Below are 25,653 nucleotides of genomic sequence, written 5' to 3'. Positions count from 1 at the left end.
GTGTATAAGCAAAACATCTCCAATTCAGTTTCAATGCTAGGTCCACTGGAATAAAAATTCCGAAATCAAAATCACTTGGTCATTATGATACAATTAAGGAAAGTCAGCGTGAAGCATCTGGCGATTAATCACTATGTCAGCCAGTGGCTCAGTGGGTAGCACTCTGATCTCAACCTCCCAAACCAAACGCTTTACTCGGAGCTCCGACACGACAAGAGAGCCCCAGGTGGGCAGAGGAAACGCTTTAAGGACACCCTCAAAGCCTCCTTGAAAAAGTGCAACATCCCCTCCGACACCTGGGAATCCCTGGCCCAAGACCGCAGAAAGTGGAGGGGAAGCATCCGGGAAGGAGCCGAACACCTTGAGTCTCTTCGCCCGGAGCAAGCGGAAGCCAAGCGTAGGCAGCGCAAGGAGCGCACGTCAACCCAAGCACCCCACCCACCCGCCCCTTCAACCATCGTCTGCCCCACCTGTGACAGAGACTGTAGGTCCCGCATTGGACTCATCAGTCACCTGCGAACTCATATTTAACGTGGAAGCAAGTCATCCTCGGTTCCGAGGGACTGCCTAAGAAAAGAAGCACTCTGGCCTCAACCTCAGAAGGTTGTGGGTTCAAGTCCCACTCCAGAGACTTGAGCATAAAAATCTAGGCTGACACTCCCAGTGCAGTGCTGAGACCTGCTGCACTGTCGGAGGAGCCATCTTTTGGAGGAGACATTAATCCGAAGCCCCATTTGCCCTCTCAGGTGGTCGTAAAAGAACCCACGACCACTATTTTGAAGAGCAGGAGAGTTCTGCCTGGTGTCCTGGTCAATATTTGTCCCTCAATCAACAAAACAACATCAGATTATCTGGTCATTATCGCATTGCTGTTTGTGGGAGCTTGCTGTGCACAAATTGGCTGCCGCGTTTCCTACATTACAACAGTGACTACACTCCAAAAAAAAGTACTTGATTGGCTGTGAAGCGCTTCGGGACGTCCAGGTGGTCGTGAAAGGCGTATTCTTTTTGGATCAGTCTGAGACGGGCAAATATCTTAGGCGTCAATAGATAAATGGCGATTAAGCTCAGTCCCGCTTAGGTTTGGTGGCTCTGAAAAGAGCCGTTCTAGAATGAGTTTCTGCTCCCTCTCCCTCCCTTCCTCGGGCGGCGGCAGCAGGTTGCGCCTACGACCGCTTCAGGCCGACTTTCCGCTGGCGCCCCACCGGCCTCTTGGGCTTGGCGGCCGCCGCCTTCCTGCCGCGGGCGGGCTTGCACTTGCGGTAGACCGGCGCCGTCCCGGTGCCCGCCGCCGCCACCCGGCCCCTGACCGCCTTGGTCCTGAAGCGGATGCGGACGGCCTTGGTGGTGGTGGCTGTCCCGCCTCCTCCTCGCCGGCCTCCGCCGCCGACCCTGGGCTTGCGGCAGCCCCGCACCGCCGCCGGGGCTTGGCCACCTTGCGCTTGGCGGACCGGCGCCGCCGGGGCTGGGGCGGCCGCTTGGAGGCGCCCGGGGCCGGTCTGCGTGCGGCGGCGATCCTCTTCCTGGTCGACTCTCTCCTCCCCCTTTCTGGCCCCCGGATGAGCCGCCGCCCCGGCCCCGGGAGAAGGAACAGCCGCCGTCGCCGCTGTCCCGGAGCGGTTGAACCTCGAGGAGCCGGTGCCGGCGGTCTGCACCAGCGAGCCCTCCTTCACCAGGTGCTTGACCGTGTGGTTGACGCGGGTGTTGTTGCGGCTCAGGTTGCAGCCCCGGGCCGACAGCGCCTGCTTGAGGGCGGCCAGCGAGATGCCGCGCCACTCCTTGGTGGCCGCCGCCACCTGCAGGATCTGCTCGGTCACCGTGGAGCCCGTCTTTTTGCGGCGCGGCGGGACCGGCCGCTGATTTTGCTGTTGTTCTGGCTGATTTTGCTGCTGCTGCTGTTTCTTCTTCTTCGCCGTCTTGTCGGGAGCCGTTCGAGTCCGGGACAGGGGACCGCCACCACCCGAATCTCCCGCCTTCTGGTTGTGGTCAGTCATGCTCAGGGGCTGGTCTGATACCGGGACTGGGGTTGGGATAAGAGCCGCTCTTTCCTCTCTTTCTTTCTCCTTGTCCCAACCTGGCACCAAACGCGGCTGAAACTAAAGGCGCCGCCAGCCGGAGCGACCGCTTTTATAGAGGGAAGGCGGACGGAGTGGAGTTAGCTCTCTCTCTCTTTCCCACCTCTTCCTTTTTTATGTTTCTCCCTTTTTACTAAATTCCTTGATTCCTGCCACAACCCTCGCCGTTCCAAAGCGCCGGCTATAAATTTGCCTTTTCGCACTTAGGCATCCTTTAAAAACACAGGCCAAGCCAAATCAACATGCTCTTTCATCCCTTCCTATTTTTGTTGGTGCTGTTGAAAGAAACCAGCAATTTTGAGGCTTGTCGAAAATGAAAAGTTTCCTCCAAAGCAGAGTTGCTCAATGTAAAAGTTTCCGAAAGAAAGACTTATCTTACGGTTCGCGTAGCTTTTAAATGCCTTCATAAATCTGGCCACAGTAACACAGGCCAGCCAGAAATCGGGACACACAACTTAAGTTCGCTGAAACCAATTGGCTTGGTTTAATAAATATCTGCGGTAGGGATTTTGATCTTAAGAATGGGATATACTATTTTGAAATGTAGTGTGTTTCTGATTTTCCTGATAGAGTACTGGACACACAGAAATACAAAACTTTTTATTTCGTTTAAAATACCCTTCTATAACGAATTTTTGTGAAGGGGAGAAGGAAACTTGAAACTGAATTTCTTATTCAGAATTGATGTAAATCATTTCCGTTGTGAATACAAACTTCAGCTATTGTTTACACAAACTTTCCAATCAATAGGCCATCGTAGGTTATGTTAATGCATGGGCTACTTGGGCAGTGGTAACATCTTTGCCTACGGACCATTTGCACCTTTCAACAGTCAGCTCGCACATTTAGCTACACATATCAGTCTGGAGTGACAGAGGAACCCAGATGAAGAGATCTGGTAATCCTACCATCGGTGAAACTGGAAGAAAGGTCATTGTCAAGCCCATGATATTACAGTGGCGGATCCAACAGGTGGAATTGCCTCTTCTTACTTTGGCAGCAGTGGCGCTATTGTAGCGAGGTGTTGCAGAGCACACAAGGCACTCAAGCACATATCATGCCGGTGATTATCTATTGCAGCCAAACATGTTTCTAGTCATCCTGGCTCCAGCTCATTACCGGAATTTGACATATGACAACAACGTGGATTCTTCCACTTGCCTTCTCGCTACTAATCCCCTGCAGGTCTTGGATTGAGCTGGATCTTGCGAGTCCTGTTTCACAGTTGCAGAGCCTCAAAGCCAAGCTATTCGGAAATCTAGGATTCTGCCTTTAAGACCAAGTCGTACGCTGGTGGCCTTTAACTGTCAACCCTGTAGCGTGGAGTTAATGGGATCTCAGTGAAGGACAATTTTAGGCTAACCCGCCCGTCGGGGAAACTGACGGGATCGGGTGTAACGCTGGTTTCACACCCCGCCCCGATTCCACTCTCCATTGAAGTAAATGAAAGCACAACTTTAACTATGGGGTTCTTAATTAGACTGTAGCAGACCTGCAAGGTTGACCTGAAAGAAAAATGTTAGCACATTGTAAAATACCTGGACGTGCACTGCAATCAACCTTAGGGCTACATCTTCCGGGCATATTATATCATGGTGCAGGTGTAAAAGAAACACATCAACTGATGCATATCGACACAGAGCCATGCTGCACAGGTTTTGATAGCCTAAGATATTCCTGGAGTACTTTGATATCGACTTTGATTATACCAAGTTACACCTAGCATTCTTGTGCATGAGTATTTGAGACTCAAGCTTATATAACAGAATTCACGTTCTTAGGCTCAATTTTCAAGATATTTGCCTAGCCACATTAGTATCCATCTCCCATCGCTATGTTTTCTTTAGTGTTACAAACATTTTCTGAACGGTTAAACTGTTTTTTTGTCAATTCAATGGAATTTCTGGTAGCGAAATTTTGACGAAACTGGTAGTGTTTATATTAATATTGTTTTAAATCTCAAATGAGCTCATTAGTATTATCAATCATAGTTCCAATCATGACTTGCATCCAATAATGAGGCGGGGCATTGAATTCGAAACAAACCAGATTTAACAACGTCTGTCACTTTAAGCGAGGTTGTCCTCTCGGAAATAAGAAACAACGGATTCATGGTGCTAATTCTACAGAAAGAAACGGGGAAAACAAATTGTCAAATGAACTGTTGATATTTCCGACATTACAACAACGACTTCAAAAAGTACTTCATTGGCTGTAAAACGCTTTTGAACATCCGGACGTCCTGAAAGGCGCTATATCAATGCACGTCTTTCTTTTAGAAATGTAAAGCAAAAAAAAACCACATTGATGCTAGAACATTAGGTAGAATTTATATTGTTAAATTAGGCGGATGATTTAAACGGGTTTAGCAGTTCACCAAACATTAGAAGAAGCATCACAGTATAGAATTTAACATAGTGTTACAGGGAATAAATAGATCGATATAACATGCCCAAGGGAGAGATCTAGATATCATGTGAAACATCAAAAAGAACATAGTCCGAGTTCCCGATCGTATCATACGAGTGGCTCACTAATTGTCGGAACTCACAACAGCAATGTTTCAAGACAACAGCATAGAGTAAATGGGTGGATTGTGTTCATTGGATTGAACAAACGTTCCTTACCCTGAAGTGTTCCAAACAGAAGACAAACATTTAATCTGAAAGTGAAGGAGTTCGCTGTGACTAACTGAGACGGGTGGGAAATTATCAAAAGTTTTCAAATACATTTATTTAGTGACATTGCTCACCTCGGTCTTGTAGACAGGGTTTCTGTTCTAGACGATAGCTATTATTAATGAAAGAACTTGCCTTTATATAGCGCCTTTCACGACCTCAGGACGTCCCGAAGCGCTTCACAGCCAAGGAAGTACTTTTTTTTTGAAGTGTGGTCACTGTTTGTAATGTGGGGAAGCGCGGCAGCCAATTCGCGCAGAATAAGCTCCCACAAACAGCAATGTGATAATGACCTGACAATCTGTTTTAGTGATTTTGATTGCGGGATAAATATTGGCCCAGGACACCGGGGATAACTTCCCCCTGCTCTTCTTCGCAATAGTGGCCATGGGATATTTTACGTTCACTTTTTTTAAGCACATCACAATCTGTAAAATAGTCAAAAACAGGTGATACGAGAGTCTAAAGTGCCGTATCCAAGAAAAAAACATGCTAAAGTTGAGGTTTTTGTTGTATTTAAAGTTGGGGAAGAACAATGCCATTACTTCCGAGAACTGTGCATATTTGGTTAGAGACACTACGAGTGGAGTTGATGAAGAACAGTGAACGCGGCCCATTGCCTAACTGACCCGATTTCAATACTATAATGAGGAGTTTATCTTACAAAGTTGAAAACAGTGAAGTTTCAGGCAGAAAACCATTGGATCCTGCCGCCTACCCTTCCAACAACTACTTGCATGTATACCGCGCCTTTAACGTAGTAAAACGACTCAGGAAGCTTCCAAACGTCCTAACGACCAAGTGTTGGAAAGTGAGATTAGGCTGGATAGCTCTTTGTCGGCCGTCACGGACAGGATGGGCCGAATGGCCCCCTTCTGTAAATTTCTATTGTTCGATGATACGTTTCCTTACCGTTACTTTGCAACCAACAGTCCCGTATCCCCCTTTGTATCGGCATTGTCCGTTCTCAAATCTTCTGATTTCAATATTAAGTGGGGTTACCTTCAATCTATGAACTGCGAGGCTGAATTGTTCTACTGTGCCAACAGTTAGCAAGGCATCTAAACGTGCATCATTCCAATGAAAAACGTATTTCGGATACTTTAGCCATTTAAGATTTGCAGCAGCCTTAATATTCCAGCCCACTATTATATCTGACAAATTCAGGAATACCGTTTCAAAGCAATGGTTACTTTACGAGGTGAGTAAGATTGCGGAGCCATTTACCAAATTTACCTTTAGCTCAATTCGGGTCTAAGTAATTTGACCTGAACAGCAACTTTGCCATTAGAAATAGAGGCGCATATAATTCCAGGATAAGTGATGCGAAGGGAGTAAGAAATACAAACAGAAAATGTTGGAAAGGCTCAGCCGGTCAGTCAGCATCTGTGGGGGAGAGGGAGAGAGAAAGAGTCAACGCTTCAGATCGATGACCTTTCATCAGAACTGGAAAAAGTTAGAGAGGTAACAGGTTTTAAGCAAATGCAAGCGGGGCAGGGAAAGGGGGGAGCAGGGGAGGAAAGAACAAAAGGAAAGGTCTGGGATAGGGTGGAAGGTAGGAGAGATTAAATGACTGAAGGGATGAACATAGAATCATAGAAATTCACAGCACAAAAGGAGGCCATTCGGCCCATCGTGTCCGCGCCGGCCGACAAAGAGCTATCCAGCCTAATCCCACTTTCCAGCACTTGGTCTGTAGCCTTGTAGGTTACGGCACTTCAAGTGCATATCCAAGTACTTTTTAAATGTGCTGAGGGTCTCTGCCTCTCCCACTCTTTCAGGCAGTGAGTTCCAGACCCCCACCACCCTCTGCGTGAAAACATTTCTCCTTAAAACCCCCTCTAAACCTCCGACCAATTATTTTAAATCTATGCCCCCCACCCTGGTTATTGACCTCTCTGCTAAGGGAAATAAGTCCTTCCTATCCGCTCTATCGAGGCCCCTCATACAACTCAATTAAGTCTCCCCTCAGCCTCCTCTGTTCCAAAGAAAACAACCCCAGCCTATCCAATTTTGCCTCATAGCTAAAATTCCCTTTGAGGATGATGGTGCCAGGCAAGAGGAGTTGGTAATGGGACAAGGAGGTTCGACATGTTTCTGTAAGAGTGACAGGCACAAAGCTGCGGGGAGTGGGCGGGGCCAAGCAGGTTGCGTCGCCCTCGTCCGCCTTGAGCCTTTATATAAAAGGTCGCCGCCGCTAATCCGCCACTTCGCTCGGTGATCGAGCAGGCGCAGCGATGGCTGAGCACATTTTGGAGGCGGTGGCCGCCACCAAGGAGCGTCATGCAGCCCCCAAAGTGGGCGCCCTGAAGAAAACCATTTCGGCGTCTGGCTACGAGCCGGAGAAAGGCGCCGCCATCCGGCCCAACCAGCCGGCAAGCACCTTGGCCAACAAGGGGTCGCCGGTGGAGAGCGGCGCCGGCACCTCCTCGGCCTCCCTGCACCCGAACCGAGAGGAGGAGGAGGGCGAGGAACGAGAGGGCGGGGTCGAAGGAGGCGCCAAGAGGAAACCGGCCACCAAGAAACCGGCCCGCAAGAAGGCGGCGGCGGCCAAACCTGCTGCCCACAAACGCGCCAAGAAGTCGACGGCGGCCAAGAGCCCCCGGAAGGCCAAGCCCAGAAAAGCCCCCAAGCGGCCCGCAGCCTCCCGGACTGTGGGGCGTAAGCGACGGGCCCCGAAGAGGAGGTAGACAGGGCAGGAGCGGCGAACCGGCTCAACACTAAATAAAAGGCTCTTTTCAGAGCCACTCACAGATTCACACAATAAGGAGCTAAAGACCATTGCTGTCAAATAGGACTTTGTGCAATGTTGTAGAACGGGCGATAGCGGATCCGCAGCCCAATTCTCCCAAATTTAATTTCTATTAGAGGTTAAAATAGCAGGACCACACCCAGCTGACCAAAATAAAAATCTTACTCCAATAAACGAAGCAAATTTTATTATAAATATAAACCGAACCTGCTGGAAGTACCCGCTGATTATTTCCAGCATTTTCTGTTTATATTTCAGATTTCCAGCATCCGCAGTATTTTGGCTGTTTGAAGCAAAATGAATCAATTTGCATTGGCCGGGAGTTTTATTTGGTGCGGATTCACACCAATTCTAGGCATATTAAGAACGTTTACTCAAATAAAATAAAATATTTACTCGATATACTTAATTGAATAATCTGCACCTATTTGTAAATGTTGGGAAATAATGGAAAAGACAACCCATACTGATTTGAAATAAAAAATTTACTATATACACTTAATTGAATAATCTGCAACTATTTTATATTTTTAAAAATAATGGAATACAATACGTTTACTGAAAATAAATAAAATATCTACTAAACATATTAATTAAATAATCTGCAGCAAATTTTTATATTTTGGAAAATAATGGGATACAAGACGTTTACTGAAATTAAATCAATTATTTATTGGATGCACTTAACTGAATAATCTGCACATATTTTAAAATTTTTGGAAATAATGGAAAACAAGACAACCATAACTAATTTTAAAGAAAATATTTACTATATATTCTTAATTGAATAATCTGAAACTTATATTTTTTAAAAGAATGGAATACAAGACGGTTACTGAAAGTCTCAGCTCTTTGCACAAAATCACAAGCCCTCATGCCTACAAGGCGGGGGTCCCAGTCAAATTGTTGTTGGAAACCAAGTAGCAAAGTCAATGGCCATGGTCACAGCTTGTCGTACTAGAGGGCTACAATAACATGCTAATGAAGGATGGACAAGCGGACGATTCCTATTCGCTGAATCAAGAGTTTGGAATGTTTCTTGTAGCCACGTGAAATTAAGACCAATCAGAAACAAAGGCAACAGATTAACCAATCAAAAACTAGGGCATTCCGATCCTTCTAAAGGGTATAAAAGGAGCGGGGAGGGGCGACATTCGCCTCATTCAATCGTTGAGAAGTGTGAAATCAAGAGAAGAAAATGTCGGGCCGTGGTAAAACCGGAGGAAAAGGACGCGCCAAGTCCAAGACCCGCTCCTCCCGAGCTGGTCTGCAGTTCCCGGTCGGCCGTATCCACCGCCTACTGCGCAAGGGCCATTACTCGGAGCGGGTGGGGGCCGGAGCACCGGTCTACCTGGCCGCCGTCCTCGAGTACCTGACCGCCGAGATCCTGGAGCTGGCCGGCAACGCGGCCCGCGACAACAAGAAGACCCGCATCATCCCCCGCCACCTGCAGCTCGCCATCCGCAACGACGAGGAGCTCAACAAGCTACTGGGCGGGGTCACCATAGCCCAGGGCGGGGTCCTGCCCAACATCCAGGCCGTGCTGCTGCCCAAGAAAACCGGACACCCCAGCAAGGTTTATACCTAAAGGACAAACATCAATAAATCGATTCAACAAACCACAAAGGCTCTTTTCAGAGCCACCCACCTCCTGTTTCTAAAGAACTTCAGCCAGATTATCTCTAACTTAGTTTGGGGGGAAAAAAAGTTCCAGCGAAGATTTACTTTAAATCTTGTATCTCGCTGAGTGACATCTGCCAGACTTTTGTTTTGGGAGATTTGTTCCAGATAAAATCATTTGATTGGCTTTTTTCGTTCTATACTTTAATAAAAATGTGTTGAAACAACAATGTTACTGGGGTGGGGATGTAACTCATTGTTTCCAATGTATAAATCGGCTGTAAATTGAAAATCTGACTTCACTGCCAACAGTAAAAACATCACATTTAACTGGTGTGAGCCGCAAGGGGCCGACTGACACTGTTTTGTAATCCAAAAAATATTAAAAGATTTTGTTCCTTCAACGAGGAGTTTCTGTTCTTTAAGGCGGCGGGGGGAGGGGAATTAATTTGTGAATTAATTTTTGACCAGACGACATGGGTTTTTTTTACGCGTTAAACTTAAAGAACTTGAGAATTTTGAACAGAAATGCTGTATTTTTATTCATGGCAGATCCGTTACACGAGGTTTGCGGTGAGCGCGGTGTCGATGAAGCTCTTCCCGCCCTCCGGCCCGGACTCTGGGCAAAAACCACCGGCCGATGTGCCAAAGGTTGTGGGGGGGGGGGCGGTGAGGAATTGACGGCTCTGTGGCACCGAGAGAGTAAATAAATCAATAAATAAACACAGGAAGGAAACCAAGATTGCAACCAGCAATGTTAAAAGAAAAGAAAGCTCTTTACACACAGCGCCTTTTCACCACCTCAGGGCATCCCAAAGCGCGTTACAGCCAATAAAGTACTAATTTTGAAGTGTAGTCACTGTTGTAATGTAGGAAACGTTGCAGCCAATTTGCGCACAGCAAGCTCCCACAGACAATGTGATGATGACCAGATCATCTGTTTTTTAGTGATGTTGGTTGGTTGAGGGATAAATATTGGCCCAGGACACGGAGGAGAACTCGCCTGCTCTTCTTTGAAATAGTGCCATAGGACCTTTTACGTCCACCCGGGAGAGCAGACAGGACCTGTTTAACGTCTCGTCTGAAAAACGGCACCTCTGACAGTGCAGCGCTCCCTCAGTACCGCACTGGGAGTGTCAGCCCGGATTTTGGTGCTCAAGTCCCTGGAGTGGGTTTTTAACCCACAACCTTCTGACTCAGAGGCAAGTGTGAATGTCAACTGAGCCACTGGCTGACACAGAGATAAATGGCTGAGTTTATTAAAGTCTTCCCATGGATTTCCCTCAGAAAAAAAAACAAGAGGCAGTTTACCATATATGAGATTGTATAAATATCTCGTGGGCTCCGATTCCCAGCTTCACTTTTAATAAAGCCAAGATATCCCCTTAGAACCGTGAGATATTCTGTATGTAATGGTTTGCTGTCTCTTAAAGTCTGTTCATCTAAAATATAAGGGACTATTGTTGGCAAATTTATCTTATCTTGAGTTACACGATTATAAAGAAGATATTATCAGGATGATTGAAGGATATTCGGGTATCTGACGGTTTAAAACCGTTAGCTCGTACTGATAGATTTGAAAATTCAAATCTCGCCTCCTAACCCAACGGTTATTGTGACGTTTAATTGAATCGCTCTCGTTTGCATAAAATGCCTCAGAACCGACTCAGCGACGACCAATCAGAAAGTGGCGTTTGGAAGGATGAGCTGGGCTCAGCCACAACCAATCAGAAGGTGGCATTTGGACCAATGGAGGAGACTCAGCGACAACCAATGAACACGACGCGACACCAGGGAGCGGGAGATAAAGGCGGGAAATGGGCAGGACCAGAGAAGGTCAACAGACTTCACAGTTTAACAGAAACACATTTATCCCTATTGACGAGGAAGCAAACTGGAACAATTTACAAATGTGATAAAGGGGTTCAAACTACCTTAAATATAAGATAATCACTCATAAATCCGATAAGGAATTCAGGAGAAACCTATTTACCCAGATATTTAAAAAATGCAAGGGATTGAGCGATAAAAGATTGAGCAAATTTTTCATCAATGGATGTTTGTGATCACACAAGTCCTCTGAGCATATTCGAGTATCTGGAACCGGCTCATTGCTGCCCAGCGTTCCAGAGCCGTTAATTTCCGTTTATTTTTAAATCCGAGGAGAGTTCGACTTCTCCGGCCGGATTCCAGCGCGAGGTGCCATTCATTGCCTGCACCATCACCAATTTTAATATTGCATTATTTGCAAACCACCCCAGTTAAAGTGCATTTTGTGCTGTTGCACATTTCACCCAGATACCAGGCCAGGCTGACTGAGGAAACTCCTAAACTGATAAGAGGGCTTTAACACACCCGTTTAAGAGAATTGCAATAACACCTATTGCTATAATGATAGCCTGATGGTATTTGTTAAATATCTATATCTTCTATCTATCTATCTATCTATCTTCTATCTATATATATAAAGCGGTTCCGTACGTTTTGTCTGTCCGGCTATACGCTTGAAAGTTATAGGGCATACCTACGCGCGCGTTACATCCAAAGAAAGCTTACGGTTCCCGGACGGTCGTAAGCGTATTTACTTTTCGCTCGGACGAAAATTGTTCACGCCTTATGTAAAAAACCTTCAAAATTCCACTCATTATCTGCTAATTAGCATTGAGTGACTGACGTCAAGGTTCGACCAATCCTGTGCCGTCATGATTGACCAATCCTACAGTTCAATCGCCTGATGGTTGACCAATCGGTGTGTGTGTGTGGGCGGGACTAATCGTTTTCATCTCAGGGATCTGGCAGCCATTGCCTCAAGCTAAAAACCCCATTTACTTCCAGCTCAAAATCTGCTAATCCAGCTTCGAAAAAGTTAGTATCTCTTTTAAAAACAACATAACATTTACCAAAAACGTTTTATAAGTACTTTAACTTTCATCTTTCAACGTATTAAAAGGTAGAAATGTTACCCGGCACCAGATTCACAGAGGGACAGACAGACAGGGCCCGAAAGCCTGGGACTCGATTTAAAATGTTGCCCGGCAGCAGATTCACAGAGGGACACAGAGTCAGGGCCCAAAAGCCTGGGACTCGATTTAAAATGTTGCCTGGCAGCAGATTCACACAGGGACAGAGACACAGGGCCCAAAGCCTGGCACTCGATTTAAACCGCCCGGCCCAAAACAGCCCTGGCAAAGCCGGGCTCCCCCAGCTAGTATATTTATATATTGGAACGTCAATGAAGAGAAATCAAACATTGGTTTTAATGGGCAAACACTTGGCACTTTCAATCATTCCCCAAACAAACACTGTACTGAAGCAATTAATCCTCCACAAAACTCACAGCGCAGAAGGAGGCCATTTGGAACATCATGCCTGTGCCGGCTCATTGGTCGAGCGATCCAGTTAGTCCTACTCCCCCCTGATCTTTTCCCACAGCCCTGCAAATTTTTCCCCTTCAAGTATTTATCCATTTCCCTTTTTGAAAGTTATTATTGAATCTGCCTTTCAGGCAGTGCATTCCAGATCATTACAACTCGCTGCGAAAATAATTTTTTCCTCACGTCGCCTCTGGTTCTGTCGCCAATTACCTTAAAATATTTGAATATTTAAGTTAGTTGGAACACACATGCACAAACACACTGGCACTTCCTCGTAACTCCACTCTCAGTAGCTTGAGTAACTTTACGAATAAATAAGAGTTCATTTACTGTGTCCACATCTGCTTTGCTTTATATGATTGAATGACGCACTGTAGCTGGACTTGTGTTGCTGAGAAACCCTCACACTTTACTGCCTAAATCACCTTCTTGCTCTATTATATGTATACAGGTTTGCACGCACTAGAGTAAAGCATCTTTTAATGAGCCATACATTGCGCTTATGCACACATTTTAAGTTTTCCTATACTCCTTTCTGTGTAACCTCATGATCCAAACTTATTCCACAGTTTTGAAATCGCAAGGAAGAATTACATAGAATTTACAACACAAGAACAGGCCATTCGGCCCAACTGGTCCGTGCCAGTGTTTATGCTCTACAGTAACCAAATTAATATCATACTTTAGTTTATGTTAGAATATGTATAATGTAGCACCAATGAACAGGGTGGAGGTAGCAAATTAATTCATACCCTGAGTTAAACGGTAGATAGGTCTGTATTTATTGTATTTATCCAGCTAAACTCTAAAGAAAAGTACTGAGGTGATGGGAAATTAAATTGCGAAGCCAGCTGCAGAGTCTGGCTCGTGGGAAGATTGTGGAGGCAGGATAGCACGCATACAAGATAACACACATAAGAATTGAGTAACAAGGCGGCCTTCACTTGTTTGTGAAGCTACAACATTTTTGTCTAAAAGACAAAATGGCTTACATCAAAGTCTGGTGGAACTAATTACAAATATGCTTGCCTTGCAGAAGTAACATGAGCTGGTTACAAGGCCAGAATCTGTGCTTTGCAGAGATGGTTCGGACCAGTAGGCCGATTGAACAAGAACTGTTATCTTATGAAAACATGTTACTGAGCCAGACCTTCTGGCAGAGGAAATGGCCGACTGTGGCTCCAGGCTACGAATAGATAAGAAGAAGGCCACAGTGATAGAGGAATTGGAATAAGTCAAACAAGCAAAAAACACGATTAATTGTGGAATATGGGGAGAAGCGTAAAAATGTCACGCGGTAGAAGCAATGATATAATGGAATACTAGAGACTATGATTGATAGATTTGTACCCGCCCCTAGGGCAGGATGTGACTGATAAGATTATGTATAAGAAGATAACTCACTAAACTTTCGGTGGAGTCGGATCCGAGAGCGGTCTCAGAAGGTTCTCCCCAGGTCTGTGAATAAAGACTGTTTTGAACCTCCGATCGAAGTCTGTTATCTGTACTATAGCTCAACGTCGACCTTGTATATCACTTGGTCCGCTTGTAGCTTACATCATGCTCCACACAAGCCTCCTCCCACCCTACTTCATCTCACCCTATCAGCACATCCTTCTATTCTTTTCTCCCCCATGTACTTATCTAGCTTCCTTTTAAATTAACCTGTGCAATTCACCTCGCCCACTCCCTGTGGTAGCGAGTTCCACATTCTCACCACTCTGGGTAAAGACATTTTTCCTGAATTCCTTACTGGGTTTATAGGTGACTGTGTTATATTTATGTTCCTTAGCTTTGGCCTCATTAAGCATATTAATGATTTGGAATAGAATATATAACTACAACACTGAGAATGCAAAGAAGCTGGAGGCCACATAGAAAGCTAAGATGTACTATTCAATGAAATAGAGGTTTAATAAACATAGTTGATTCAATAAAGTAGAGAAAGGCAGGAGATTTCAGGTGAAAGATGAAATGCCTAACAGGTGGCAAGATATGTGTTTTGTATCTTTTTTGAAGACTGTGAAAAATGTGTTATAAGATATCATCAGATGTATTCAAGCCTCGGATGGACTTAGGTTTTGTAGAGTTAAGAGCTTGTTCAGGGAAAGAACTGCTTGGCTCAAATAAAGAAGTCACGCTTTTTATTTTTGTTAGGTAAGGGTATTAAGGGCTACAGAAACAAGGTGGGTAGATGGAGTTAAGATACAGATCAGCCATGATCACATTGAATGGTGGAACAGGCTTGAGGGGCTGAATGGCCTCCTCCTATTCCTATGTTCTTGGAGCCAACTTTAGCTAAAAGATATGAGATTTCTATAATAGATCAGGGGGCACAATGAGGTCAAGAATAACAAATGAATCAGTAAAGAGCAGAGTCCGACTGCTGAGTAATATATGTAACAAAATTACCAGTAAAATAAAAAAAGAAAGACTTGCATTTATTTAGCGCCTTTCACGACCACCAGATATCCCAAAGCACTGTACAGCCAATGAAATGCATTTTGAAGTATAGTCACTGTTGTAATGTGGGAAAAGCAGCAGCCAATTTGTGCACAGCAAGCTCCCTCAAACAGCAATGTGATAATGACCAGATAATCTGTTTTGGTGATGTTGATTGAGGGATAAATTTTGGCCAGGACACCAGGGATAACGCCCCCGCTCTTCTATTGAAATAAGTGTCGTGGGATCTTTTACATCCATCTGAGAGAACAGATGGGGGCCTTAATCTAACATCTTATCTGAAAGGCGGCACCTCCAATAGTGCAGCGCTCCCTCAGTACTACACTGGAGTATCAGCCTAGATTTATATGCTCAAGTTTCTGATGCGGGATTTGAAGCACACAACCAATTTAACACAGAGGTGAGTGCGCTACCCACTGAGCCACAGCTGATGCCTTCAATGGCTCTTTCAAAATCATATTGACAATTATGGAATAGCCTGGTTCTTTCAGGTTGCTGGATAATTTGACAGTTAACAGCTTTTATCTTTAGAAAGTAGATGTAAGAGCAATAGGATGATTGTTGGAATGGCTGAGAGAATCACCCATCTTAGGAATAGAGTGAATACAAGAAGGAGAGTTGGACACATTACTGTCTTATATTCTGATTTCACTTTTTCTGTTTTCGAAATGATTAGGATACATTCCATCAAAAATATTATGTTCATTTGAAAAGAAAAGGAATTAAGAACTTGCATTTATATAGCGCATTTCAGAACCTCAGGCTTTACAACCAATGAAGTGTAGCCACTGTTGCAATGTAGGAAACACAGCCAACAATTTGTGTGCAGCAAGCTCCCACAAACAACAGCGTGATACTAGCCAGATAATCTGTTTTTAGTGATGTTGGGTGAGTGATAATTATTGGCCAGGACATTGGAGACAAATCCCCTGCTCTTTCCAGAATAGTGCCATGGGATTGTGGCTTCGATTTAGCGTCTCATTCAAAAGAAGGCACCTCGGACAGTGCTGCACTCCCTTGGTACTGTGTTCAAGTCCCTGGAGTGCAGTGTGAAACCACAACCTACCCACTCAGCCATGATGTGAGGCCACTTGAAAGTAAAAGATGTATTGATATTCTTCCATAGCAGTATTATAATCGGATTACGCATAAGGGTATGTATAAGACTGTGAAGGTTCATGTGGCTAATAATGTTTTTATTATCTCAGAGATGTGGATGCAGTTAGATCCAGTTAAATGTAGCTCTGCTCCCAAGTTTCCAATTCAGCTGTGACTAGATGAGTTTCAAAGTTCATCCAAGGTTACTTACCAATGGTTTCAGCTTCACTGTTAAATCAATGCTGCATTTACATTGGAGTTATTAATCTGAGAATGGTAGCTGTGGTTCGGCTTCCAGCCAAGCATTGCTCAGCTCTGGCTTGGATGCCAGTATGGCTGATTTAGAAAGATATAAGAAAGAAAGACTTGCATTTATATAGTGCCTTTCACAACCACCGGATGTCTCAAAGCGCTTTACAGTCAATGAAGCACATTTTTTGAAGTGGAGTCACTGTTGTAATGTGGGAAATTTGCGCACAGCAAGGTCCCACAAACAGCAATGTGATAATGACCAGATAATCTGTTTTTGTTATGTTCATTGAGGGCTAAATATTGGCCTGGACACCGGGATTAACTCCTGTAATCTTCTTCGAAATAGTGCCATGGGATCTTTTACGTCCACCTGAGAGAACAGTCGGGGCCTCGGTTTAACGTCTCATCCAAAAGATGGCACCTCCGACAATGCGGCACTCCCTCAGTACCACACTGGAGTGTCAGCCTGGCTTTAGGACAGAGATCTGTGCCTGTCTAGACACAGATGGGCAGAACAGTATCCCAAAAATTAGAAATATAAAAAATTGGGACAGGACAAAATCTCTGCTCTCCAAACATCTAAATTGAGCCAGATATGTTTATAAAAGTATGCAAAGCATTCAATAGATCCCGCAGTACATTACAAGCCAGCTTTGATGCTACGCTGGATTTGCAGTCCATGCAATGTTAAGTCAAAGCAAGTTAAGATCCCCCTCCAGGCAGTCCGAGTCTGCTTTCCTCTGGAGTCAGGTCCTGATTACATTTTTATACATCTTTTGAATGAGGCATTGAGCCAAGGTCCAGTCTCTGTAAACGTAAAAAATCGCATGACACTATTTTGAAGAAGAGCATCCCCCAACCATCATCATCAAAGACAGATTAACTGTTCATTTATTTCATTACTGTCTGTGGGAGCCTGCTGTGGGCAAATTGGTTGCTAAAATTGCAACAGTCCAAAAGTACTTCATTGGTTATGAAGCCTCTGGGACATCCTAGGATCATGAAAGGTGATATATAAATGCAAACCCTTTCTTTACACCAGTTTAGCAAAGCGATTTCAGATAAATTTGTGATGTAAATTCAGTGGTTTAGTATCATGGGGAGATTTTTGCAGTGAGTTTGGTCCCAGTGTTAGCGCAAATCAATCGAAATTAAATTAATTTTTAATAAAGTAAATATGCTTGGTTCCCAAGAATGATTCGTTTTTCTCCCATGTAATTGAAGGTTACTTGAAATAACTTATGATAGTTCAACAGAAACGAATTTTTGTTTTAATTAATTCATAAATTAATTGCAGAAACAACATATAAGCACAAACGAACATGTTTCCCTTTTTCGTACCCAGTTTTGCCTTACATTTTAAATTACATTCGGATAGATTGGATTGAAATGGATGGGTGGCGGAAATGAAGTCACGTGATGAACGACGGCGACGCCGCTTCCGCGGTTCTTCACCCAGGTCCGCTCACACTCTATATAAATAGGCGGCGGACGGGAGTCTTTGGTTATTTGAGCAGTGACTTTGAACCATGTCAGGCAGAGGGAAGGGTGGTAAGGGACTGGGCAAAGGCGGAGCGAAGCGACACCGCAAAGTGCTCCGCGATAATATCCAGGGTATAACTAAACCAGCTATTCGTCGCCTGGCTCGTCGTGGGGGTGTCAAACGAATCTCGGGTTTGATCTATGAGGAGGTCCGCGGAGTTTTGAAGGTCTTTCTCGAGAATGTCATCAGGGACTCTGTCACCTACACGGAACACGCCAAGCGCAAGACGGTGACGGCCATGGACGTGGTGTACGCGCTGAAACGCCAGGGACGCACCCTCTATGGGTTCGGTGGTTAAAGATAGTTGAGAAATAAACGATTTACAAAGTAAAGGTTCTTTTAAGAGCCACCAAAATATTTGAAAGGTGTATAACTGGTTATTTACGAGTAGGGGATGCGATACATAATGTATAATAATAATAAAGTAACATTTGGAATAGCCCATTGTGGGTGGCTTTGAGAAGTTTGATTTTGGATTTACTTTCAATGACTTTTCGCCCATTAACGTTAATAGGCAGAAAACCCCCAGCTGGCCTGAAGCAGGTTTTAACTGGTTCTCTTCCTGCAGTATCAGCATCACATCGTCTCCAGCAACATCAAGGGGTGCAGGGTTACACTTGAGAGCGATCTGATAAAATTGTACCAAAGCTTTTGACACTAGAGTCATGATCGGAGATGTGTTTGTCTTCTGCAGGTCTTTAATTAATTAGATTATTTCAACTTTTTTTTTTAATAAGGACCTTCTCTCTCGTGTGAACGCAGAAGGTCCCATGGCACCGTTCGACAAAGAGCAGGAGTTTTCTGGTGTCCTGGCAAACTCGATTCTTCAAACAGCACTTTCAAAAACCGATTAACTACTCCATTATCACATTGTTGTCTGTGAGACCTTTGATGTGACGTTGGCTGCTGTGTTTACAAGACTGCATTTCAAAATTGGCACTTTGGGACATCCTGAGAAAGTGAAAGGTGTGTGTATAACAACTCGCATTTACATAAACAAAAGCAAAATCTGAAATAGAAACAGAAAATGTTGGAAATAATCAGTAGATCAGGCAGCATCTGTAGAGAGAAACAGTTAACATTTCAGATCGGTGACCCTTCATAAGAACTGGAAAAAGTTAGAGATGTAACAGGATTTTAAGCAAGTGTGGGGCAGGGAAGGAGGGGAGGAAAGACAAAAAGGGAAAGTTTGTGATAGGCTGGAAGGCAAGAGAGATTAAAAGACAAAAGGGGATGGCAATGGGACAAGTTAAGAAACAAAAGATGAGTCTAGATGAGGTGTAAATGGCAATGGCAGAATCATCAACAGCTGTCTTGTGAGAGAATTATTTTAGACACTTTTTACAGCCTTCTGGACTCAACATTGAGTTGAACAATTTCTGACCATAACCTCTGCCCTTAATTTTTCACATGGCAGCTGTCGATCATTCTGCCATTGCCATTCTCACCTCATCTAGAGTCATCTTTGGTTCCTTTACTTGCCCCATTACCATCTCCTTTTGCCTTGCACCATCATATCTTTTGCCATTTAATCTCTCCTACTTTCCATCCTATCACAGACCTTCCCTTTTGTTATTTCCTCCCCTCCTCCCTTTCCCCTCTTAAAATCTGTTTTAGTGATGTTGATTGAGGGATAAATATTGGCCCAGGACACTGGGGAGAACACCCCCTGCTCTTCTTGGAAATAGTGCCATGTGATCTTTTACATCCAACTGAGAGAGCAGATGGGGCCTCACTTTAATGTCTCTTCTGAAAGGCAACACCTCTGGCAGTGCAGCACTCCCTCAGTACTGCACTGGAGCATCAGCCTAGATTTATATATTCAAGTTTCTGGAGTGGGACTTGAATCACAACCTTCATGACTCAGAGACAAGTGTGCTACCCACTGAGCCACAGCTGACATAAGAACAGCTTGCATTTATATAAGGACATAAGATGTAAGAGCAGGAGTAGGCCATATGGCCCCTCGAGCCTGCTCTGCCATTCAATAATACCATGGCTGATCATCGACCTCCAGTGCCTTTAACTTACAGAAACATCCCAGGTCCTTCAGATGCCAGATTATTGCTACTTTGAAAAATAAAGTGACTGTTTAACCCTGTCTTCTCTCTCCAGGCACTAGCAGAACTGCTGAATAAGCCCAGTATTTTCTACCTAAGGTGTTTTCCTCTCCCTGTTACACATAATGTCCCTTCAACCTTCTTGAAAAAACCTTGTTATTCTTCACCAAAGGTCACCTAACCACTGCCCCTTGATCTACCTCACCCTTGTGTGTGTCAGCTGTGGCTCAGTGGGGAGCACTCTTGCCTCAGAGTCAGAAGGTTGTGGGTTCAAGTCCCACTCCACGAGACTTGAGCACAAAAATCCAGGCTGACACCCTAGTGCAGTACTGAGGGAGCGCAGCACTGTCAGAGGAGCCATCTTTAGGATGAGACGTTAAACCAAGGCCCTGTCTGCTCTCTCGGGTGGGTGTAAAAGATCCCATGGCCACTATTTTGAAGAATAGCAGGTGAGTCCTGGCCAATATTGAGCCTTTAATCAACATCGCTAAAACAGCTAAACTGGTCATTATACAGTGATGTTTGCGGGAGCTTGCTGTGCGCAAATTGGCTGCCGCGTTTCCTACATTACAACAGTGACTCCACTTCAAAAGTACTTCATTGGCTGTAAAGTGCTTTGGGACATCCTGAGGATGTGAAAGGTGCGATATAAATGCAAGTCTTTCTTCTTAACATTTGACAAGCGAGCAAATGTTGAGACATTAGTGTACCTACTCTGAGTTTTCAGGAATCTTGAAATTTCAAACAAGTGATTCAGAAAAATGACGAAGAAAAACAATGCAGCATAACTGTAGGTTCCAATTGTACTTTCATGAACGAAACATATGATGGAGAAAATGATCTCAATGGGTTGATTTGTAAAATAAAAAAGCACATTTTAAGAATGGACCCATTTCATGCTGGAGGATGTTTGAAAATTTGAACAAAAAGGGTTAAATTCACATGATTATAAGTCAATAATCTTGCAGCAGTGCCCAATATTCCAAACTCACTTTTTAAAAGAATATTCCCACATTAAGATTATATTGTCCCTGTAAAGTTTCATAGAGTAGTAGGTTAAAGATGATTCACTGGAAAAGTCAGTACCAGATTTGGAACCAAGTACCATAAATTATGATTTATTTTAGTTATGATTTTAATTATTAGACATTGAGACGTTCTCTGACAACATCCCAGCTGTCGTGCTGAAGACTTGTGCTCTAGAACTAGCTACGCCTCTAGCCATGCTGTTCCAGTACAGCTAAAACACTGGCATCAATCCGACAATGTGGAAAACTGTCCAGGTGTGTCCTGTCCACAAAACGCAGGACAAATAGAACCCGGCCAATTACCCACCCCCCCCCCATCAGTCTACTCTCAATCATCAGCAAGGTGATGGAAGGTGTAATCGACAGTGCTATCAAGCGGCACTCACCGATAACATGCTCACTGATGCCCAGTTTGGATTCCACCAAGACCACGCGGCCGGTGACCAGAGTCAGGGACCTGCTTGATGGCAGAGGAGCTGGCGCAGCGCCGGTGCTGGGCCAACATCCGACTTGTAGCCAAAGCCATTGAGTCGCTGAAAGTGGCACTGGGCCCCGACTCCACTAGGCGCATTGAGGAGGCTCAAGCATGAGGGGCGATCCCGTTCGAACTGACCCCCGTTCGGACGGAATTCCTCATCGGCGCCCGGCCCCGAAACCCCTCTCGGGAGCCGGCGCCTCACAACTTGAGCCGTCTTGGGGAAATGCCCTCCGTGCCTTTTAGCTCCGCGTGGAGGGGTTTCCTGTACGGGCTGCTCCTGCACACTCTCCACTTTGCCATCTTCGTCTGCCATCCGGACACACCTTGGCGTGCCATCTTGCCGTCCAGCAGAGGCAAAGGTCCCCAATGGGGTCTCTCTAAGGGGGAAGTCCTCCCTTTTTCTATTGGGGACTTGGCCTGGAGGGTGTTGCATGGAGCAGTCCCGTGCAATAAGCTTTTAAACAGGTTCACGGACTCCCAGGCCGCCTGCCTTTTCTGCGGCCGAGAGGAGTCCGTGTTCCACATTTATACCGAGTGTGAGAGGTTGCAGCCTTTGTTCCACTATTTGAAGGGGCTGCTCCTCGATTTCTGGCTGCCCTTCAGTCCCACGCTCCTGATCTTTGGTCACACTTTGGCAGGGGGGAGCAGGCTGATCGGAGGACCTCGTTGGACTGCTCCTGTGCCTGGCGAAGGTAACCATAAACAGGTCCAGGCAGCGGGTGGTCGAGGGGGTCGGGCGCTGGAGATGGAGCACGCAGTGTCCGCCGCACGCTCAAGGCCTTCTGCGACTGTTGGGTGCCGCGGGAACTGGAGTGCATCATCACTCCCGGCCAATGCAGTTTTAATTTAATTTGTTAAGATTTAGTTAAAGTTTTATTAATTTACAGTTAATTTGTTCAATCAAAAAGAGCAAGACCACTCGGCTGCCGACCTCATTACAGCCTTGGTCCAAACATGGACAAAAGGAGCTGAATTCCAGAGGAGAGGTGAGAGTGACTGCCCTTGACATCAAGGCAGTATTTGAGCGAGTGTGGCATCAAGGAGCCCTAGTAAAACTGAAGTCAACGGGAACCGGGGGGGGGAGGTGGGGAAACTCTCCACTGGCTGGAGTCAGACCTAGCACAAAGGAAGATGGTTGTGGTGATTTAAGGTCAATCATCACAGCCCCAGGACATCGCTGCAGGGGTTCCTCAGGGCAGTGTCCGAGGCCCAACCATCATCAGCTGCTTCATCAATGACCTTCCCTCCAACATAAGGTCAGAAGTGGGGATGTTCGCTGATGATTGCACAGTGTTCAGTGCCATTCACAACTCCTCAGATAATGAAGCAGTCCATGCCCGCGTGCAACAAGACCTGAACGACGTTCAAGCATGGGTTGATATGTGGCAAGTAACATTCGAGCCACAGAACTGCTAGGCAATGACTATCTCCAAAAAGCGAGCGTCTAAACACCACCCCTTGACATTCAATGGCATTACCATTACCGAATCCCCCACCATCAACATCCTGGGGGTCACCATTGACCAGAAACTTAACTGGACCAGCCACATAAATACTGTGGCAACAAGAGTAGGAGTGTGATGGAATACTCTCCACTTGCCTGGATGAGTGCAGCTCCAACAACACTCAAGAAGCTCGACACCATCCAGGACAAAGCAGCCACTTGATTGGCACCCCATCCACCACCTTAAACATCCGCTCCCTCCACCACCGGCACACCGTGGCTGCAGTGTGTACCATCTACAAGATGCACTGCAGCAACTCGCCAAGTCTTCTTCTGCAGCACTTCCCAAACCCGCGACCTCTACCGCCTAGAAGGACATGGGCAGCAGGTGCATGGGAACACCACCACCTCCAAGTTCCCCTCCAAGTCACACATCATCCTGACTTAGAAGTATATCGCCGTTCCTTCATCGTCGCTGGGTCAAAATCCTGGAACTCCCTCCCTAACAGCACTGTGGGAGCACCTTCACCACACGGACTGCAGCGGTTCAAGATGGCGGCTCACCACCACCTTCTCAAGGGCAATTAGGGATGGGCAATAGATGCTGGCCTTGCCAATGACGCCCACATCCCATAAAAACGATTTTAAAAATGTTGTGAAAGGTGCTATATAAATTCGTAGCGCCTGATATTCAGTCCCATTGCAGTCAATCAGTATCAGCGCTGCGTTCAAAGGGCGGCCGATCTGATACCACCCGAGTCGAATTCCTACCCCTAAGTCTTCTATTTTTCTTTTCAAACTATCTTCCCAAGTAAATGCTGAATACATTTGGTCACATCAGTGCAAAATACCGCGCATGCTGGAAATAAAAACAGAAAATGCTGGAAATACTCAGATCATGCAATTTCCAGCATTTTCTGTTTACATTTGTGGTCATAGAGTTTCATGTTTCATGAATAACTAGACCCAGTCAACAAAATGTGATCCAGTTCAGGTGAGAATCGAGGGGTGGTGGGTGGAAATCACTCTCTGCCTTTAGCTCATTTTGAAAATATGTGAGTGGCTCTGAAAGGGGCCTTGTGTTCAGACGGTTCGCCGCTCCAAATAAAACTCCCGGCCAATGCAAATTGATTCATTTTGCTACGAATGACCAAAATACTGCAGATGCTGGAAATCTCAAATAAAAACAGAAAACGCTATAATCAGCAGTATCTGTTTATATTTATGGCACATTTTACTTCGTTTATTTGAGTAAGTTTTTTTGGTTTTGATCAGCTGGGTGTGGTCTTACTATTTGAAATAATAGAAATTAAATTTGGGAGATGTAAATTGGGCTGCGGATCCGCTATCGCCCGTTCTACAACATTGCACAAAGTCCTATTTGACAGCAATGGTCTTTAGCTCCTTATTGTGTAAATCTGTGAGTGGCTCTGAAAAGAGCCTTTCATTTAGTGTTGAGCCGGTTCGCCGCTCCTGCCCCGTCTACCTCCTCTTCGGGGCCCGTCGCTTACGCCCCACAGTCCGGGAGGCTGCGGGCCGCTTGGGGGCTTTTTTGGCCTTCCGGGGGCTCTTGGCCGCCGCCGACTTCTTGGCGCGTTTGTGGGCAGCAGGTTTGGCGGCCGGTTTCCTCTTGACGCCTCCTTCGGCCCCGTCCTCGGCCTCTCCTTCCTCGCCCTCCTCCTCCGCCTCTCGGTCCGGGTGCAGGGAGGCCGAGGAGGTGCCGGCGCCGCTCTCCACCGGGGAGCCCTTGTTGGCCAAAGTGCTGGCCGACTGGTTGGGCCGGACGGCGGCGCCTTTCGCCTGCTCGTAGCCGGAGGCCGAGATGGTTTTCTTCAGGGCGCCCAGCTTGGGGGCCGCCTGGCGCTCCTTGGTGGCGGCCACCGCCTGCAGGAGCTGCTCGGTCGCCGTGGCGACACCTCCTCCTTTCTGCGGCCGGTAGGCGGCCTTCTTCTTAGCGGCGGCATCGGGAGGAGCGGGTGCGGGGACATCCGCTTTACCAGGGCCGGCCTCGGCCATCGGGCAAGTCCGCGCTGACAGACGTCGCGCAAACTTATGGCTGAGCCGCGGCGGCGACTTTGTTTATAAGGGCAGAAGGCGGACGAGGTCGAGTCAACCTGCCGCTCGGCCACGCCCCCCGCCCAGGAAGCCCCGCCCCCTCTCCTCTGTTACAAATGATAGCAACAACAACAAAATCATGCATTTCCACAGCGCCTTTCACGCCCCAAGGCGCTTCACCTCCTTGGAGGGGGAGGGGGACGTGATTATCAAACAAAATTAGACATCCGGCCACATAGAACGGTTACACCACAGAAGGAGGCCTTTATAAAAACACTGGTTCGGCCTCACCTGGACTGTTGTGTCCAATTCTGGACACCGCACTTTAGGAAGGATGTGAAGGCTTTAGACAGGGTGCAGAAAATATTTACAAGAATGGTTCCAGGTATTAAGGGACTTCAGTTACGTGGATAGACTGGAGAGGCTGGGGTTCCCTTGCAAGTGTCTTCGGCTAGTCCCACTTGCATGTTAGCCAGTGGCTCGGTGGGTGGCGCTCTCTCTCGCCTCTGAGTTTCTGAAGGTTGTGGGTTCATAGTCCCCATTCCAGGGACTTGAGCACAATAATCTAAGCTGACACTCCCAGTGCAGTGCTGAGGGATGAGGCGTTAAACCGAGGTCCCGTCTGCTTTCTCAGGTGTACATAAAAGATCCATGGCACTCATTTCGAAGAAGAACAGGTGGAGTTGTCAAGACAGAGTCCTGGCCAATATTTATCCCTCAATCAACATAACAA

At 46.0% G+C, this 25,653-nt stretch overlaps 3 protein-coding genes across 3 annotated transcripts; 2 read left to right on the top strand and 1 right to left on the bottom strand.

Annotated features, from left to right (window-relative positions):
* Positions 1-1,166: 1,166 nt before the first annotated feature.
* On the bottom strand, positions 1,167-1,994 carry LOC147095926 (uncharacterized). The gene is made up of 3 exons (XM_085973739.1): positions 1,597-1,994; positions 1,416-1,553; positions 1,167-1,320 (listed from the first exon to the last, which is right to left on the bottom strand). The coding sequence occupies exons 1-3, from the start codon at positions 1,992-1,994 to the stop codon at positions 1,167-1,169; spliced, it is 690 nt and encodes a 229-aa protein (XP_085829865.1).
* Positions 1,995-8,653: 6,659 nt separating this feature from the next.
* Positions 8,654-9,529, top strand: LOC147095925 (histone H2A-like). Its single transcript, XM_085974923.1, has one exon. It carries the CDS (start codon positions 8,704-8,706, stop codon positions 9,091-9,093), a length of 390 nt encoding a protein of 129 aa, XP_085831049.1. The 5' UTR covers positions 8,654-8,703; the 3' UTR covers positions 9,094-9,529.
* Positions 9,530-17,805: 8,276 nt separating this feature from the next.
* On the top strand, positions 17,806-18,271 carry LOC147095924 (histone H4-like). Its single transcript, XM_085974038.1, has one exon. It carries the CDS (start codon positions 17,842-17,844, stop codon positions 18,151-18,153), a length of 312 nt encoding a protein of 103 aa, XP_085830164.1. The 5' UTR covers positions 17,806-17,841; the 3' UTR covers positions 18,154-18,271.
* Positions 18,272-25,653: the final 7,382 nt, after the last annotated feature.

This window comes from Somniosus microcephalus, unplaced genomic scaffold (genome assembly GCF_052327205.1).
Source record: "Somniosus microcephalus isolate GS21.2 unplaced genomic scaffold, FLI_Smic_1.0 unresolved_chr1, whole genome shotgun sequence".
NCBI lineage: Eukaryota > Metazoa > Chordata > Chondrichthyes > Squaliformes > Somniosidae > Somniosus > Somniosus microcephalus.
This window is presented reverse-complemented; position numbering and strand designations above follow the sequence as displayed.

Excerpts from the sequence above, each read along its gene's own strand:
- LOC147095926 (XM_085973739.1), bottom strand. The coding sequence starts at position 1,994 with ATGACTGACCACAACCAGAAGGCGGGAGATTCGGGTGGTGGCGGTCCC. Across the intron at positions 1,554-1,596 it reads TCCGGGACAGCGGCGACGGC|GCCAGAAAGGGGGAGGAGAG; the intron begins GGCTGTTCCTTC and ends GCTCATCCGGGG. Across the intron at positions 1,321-1,415 it reads GTGGCCAAGCCCCGGCGGCG|GACCAAGGCGGTCAGGGGCC; the intron begins GTGCGGGGCTGC and ends CATCCGCTTCAG.
- LOC147095924 (XM_085974038.1), top strand. The coding sequence starts at position 17,842 with ATGTCAGGCAGAGGGAAGGGTGGTAAGGGACTGGGCAAAGGCGGAGCG.
- LOC147095925 (XM_085974923.1), top strand. The coding sequence starts at position 8,704 with ATGTCGGGCCGTGGTAAAACCGGAGGAAAAGGACGCGCCAAGTCCAAG.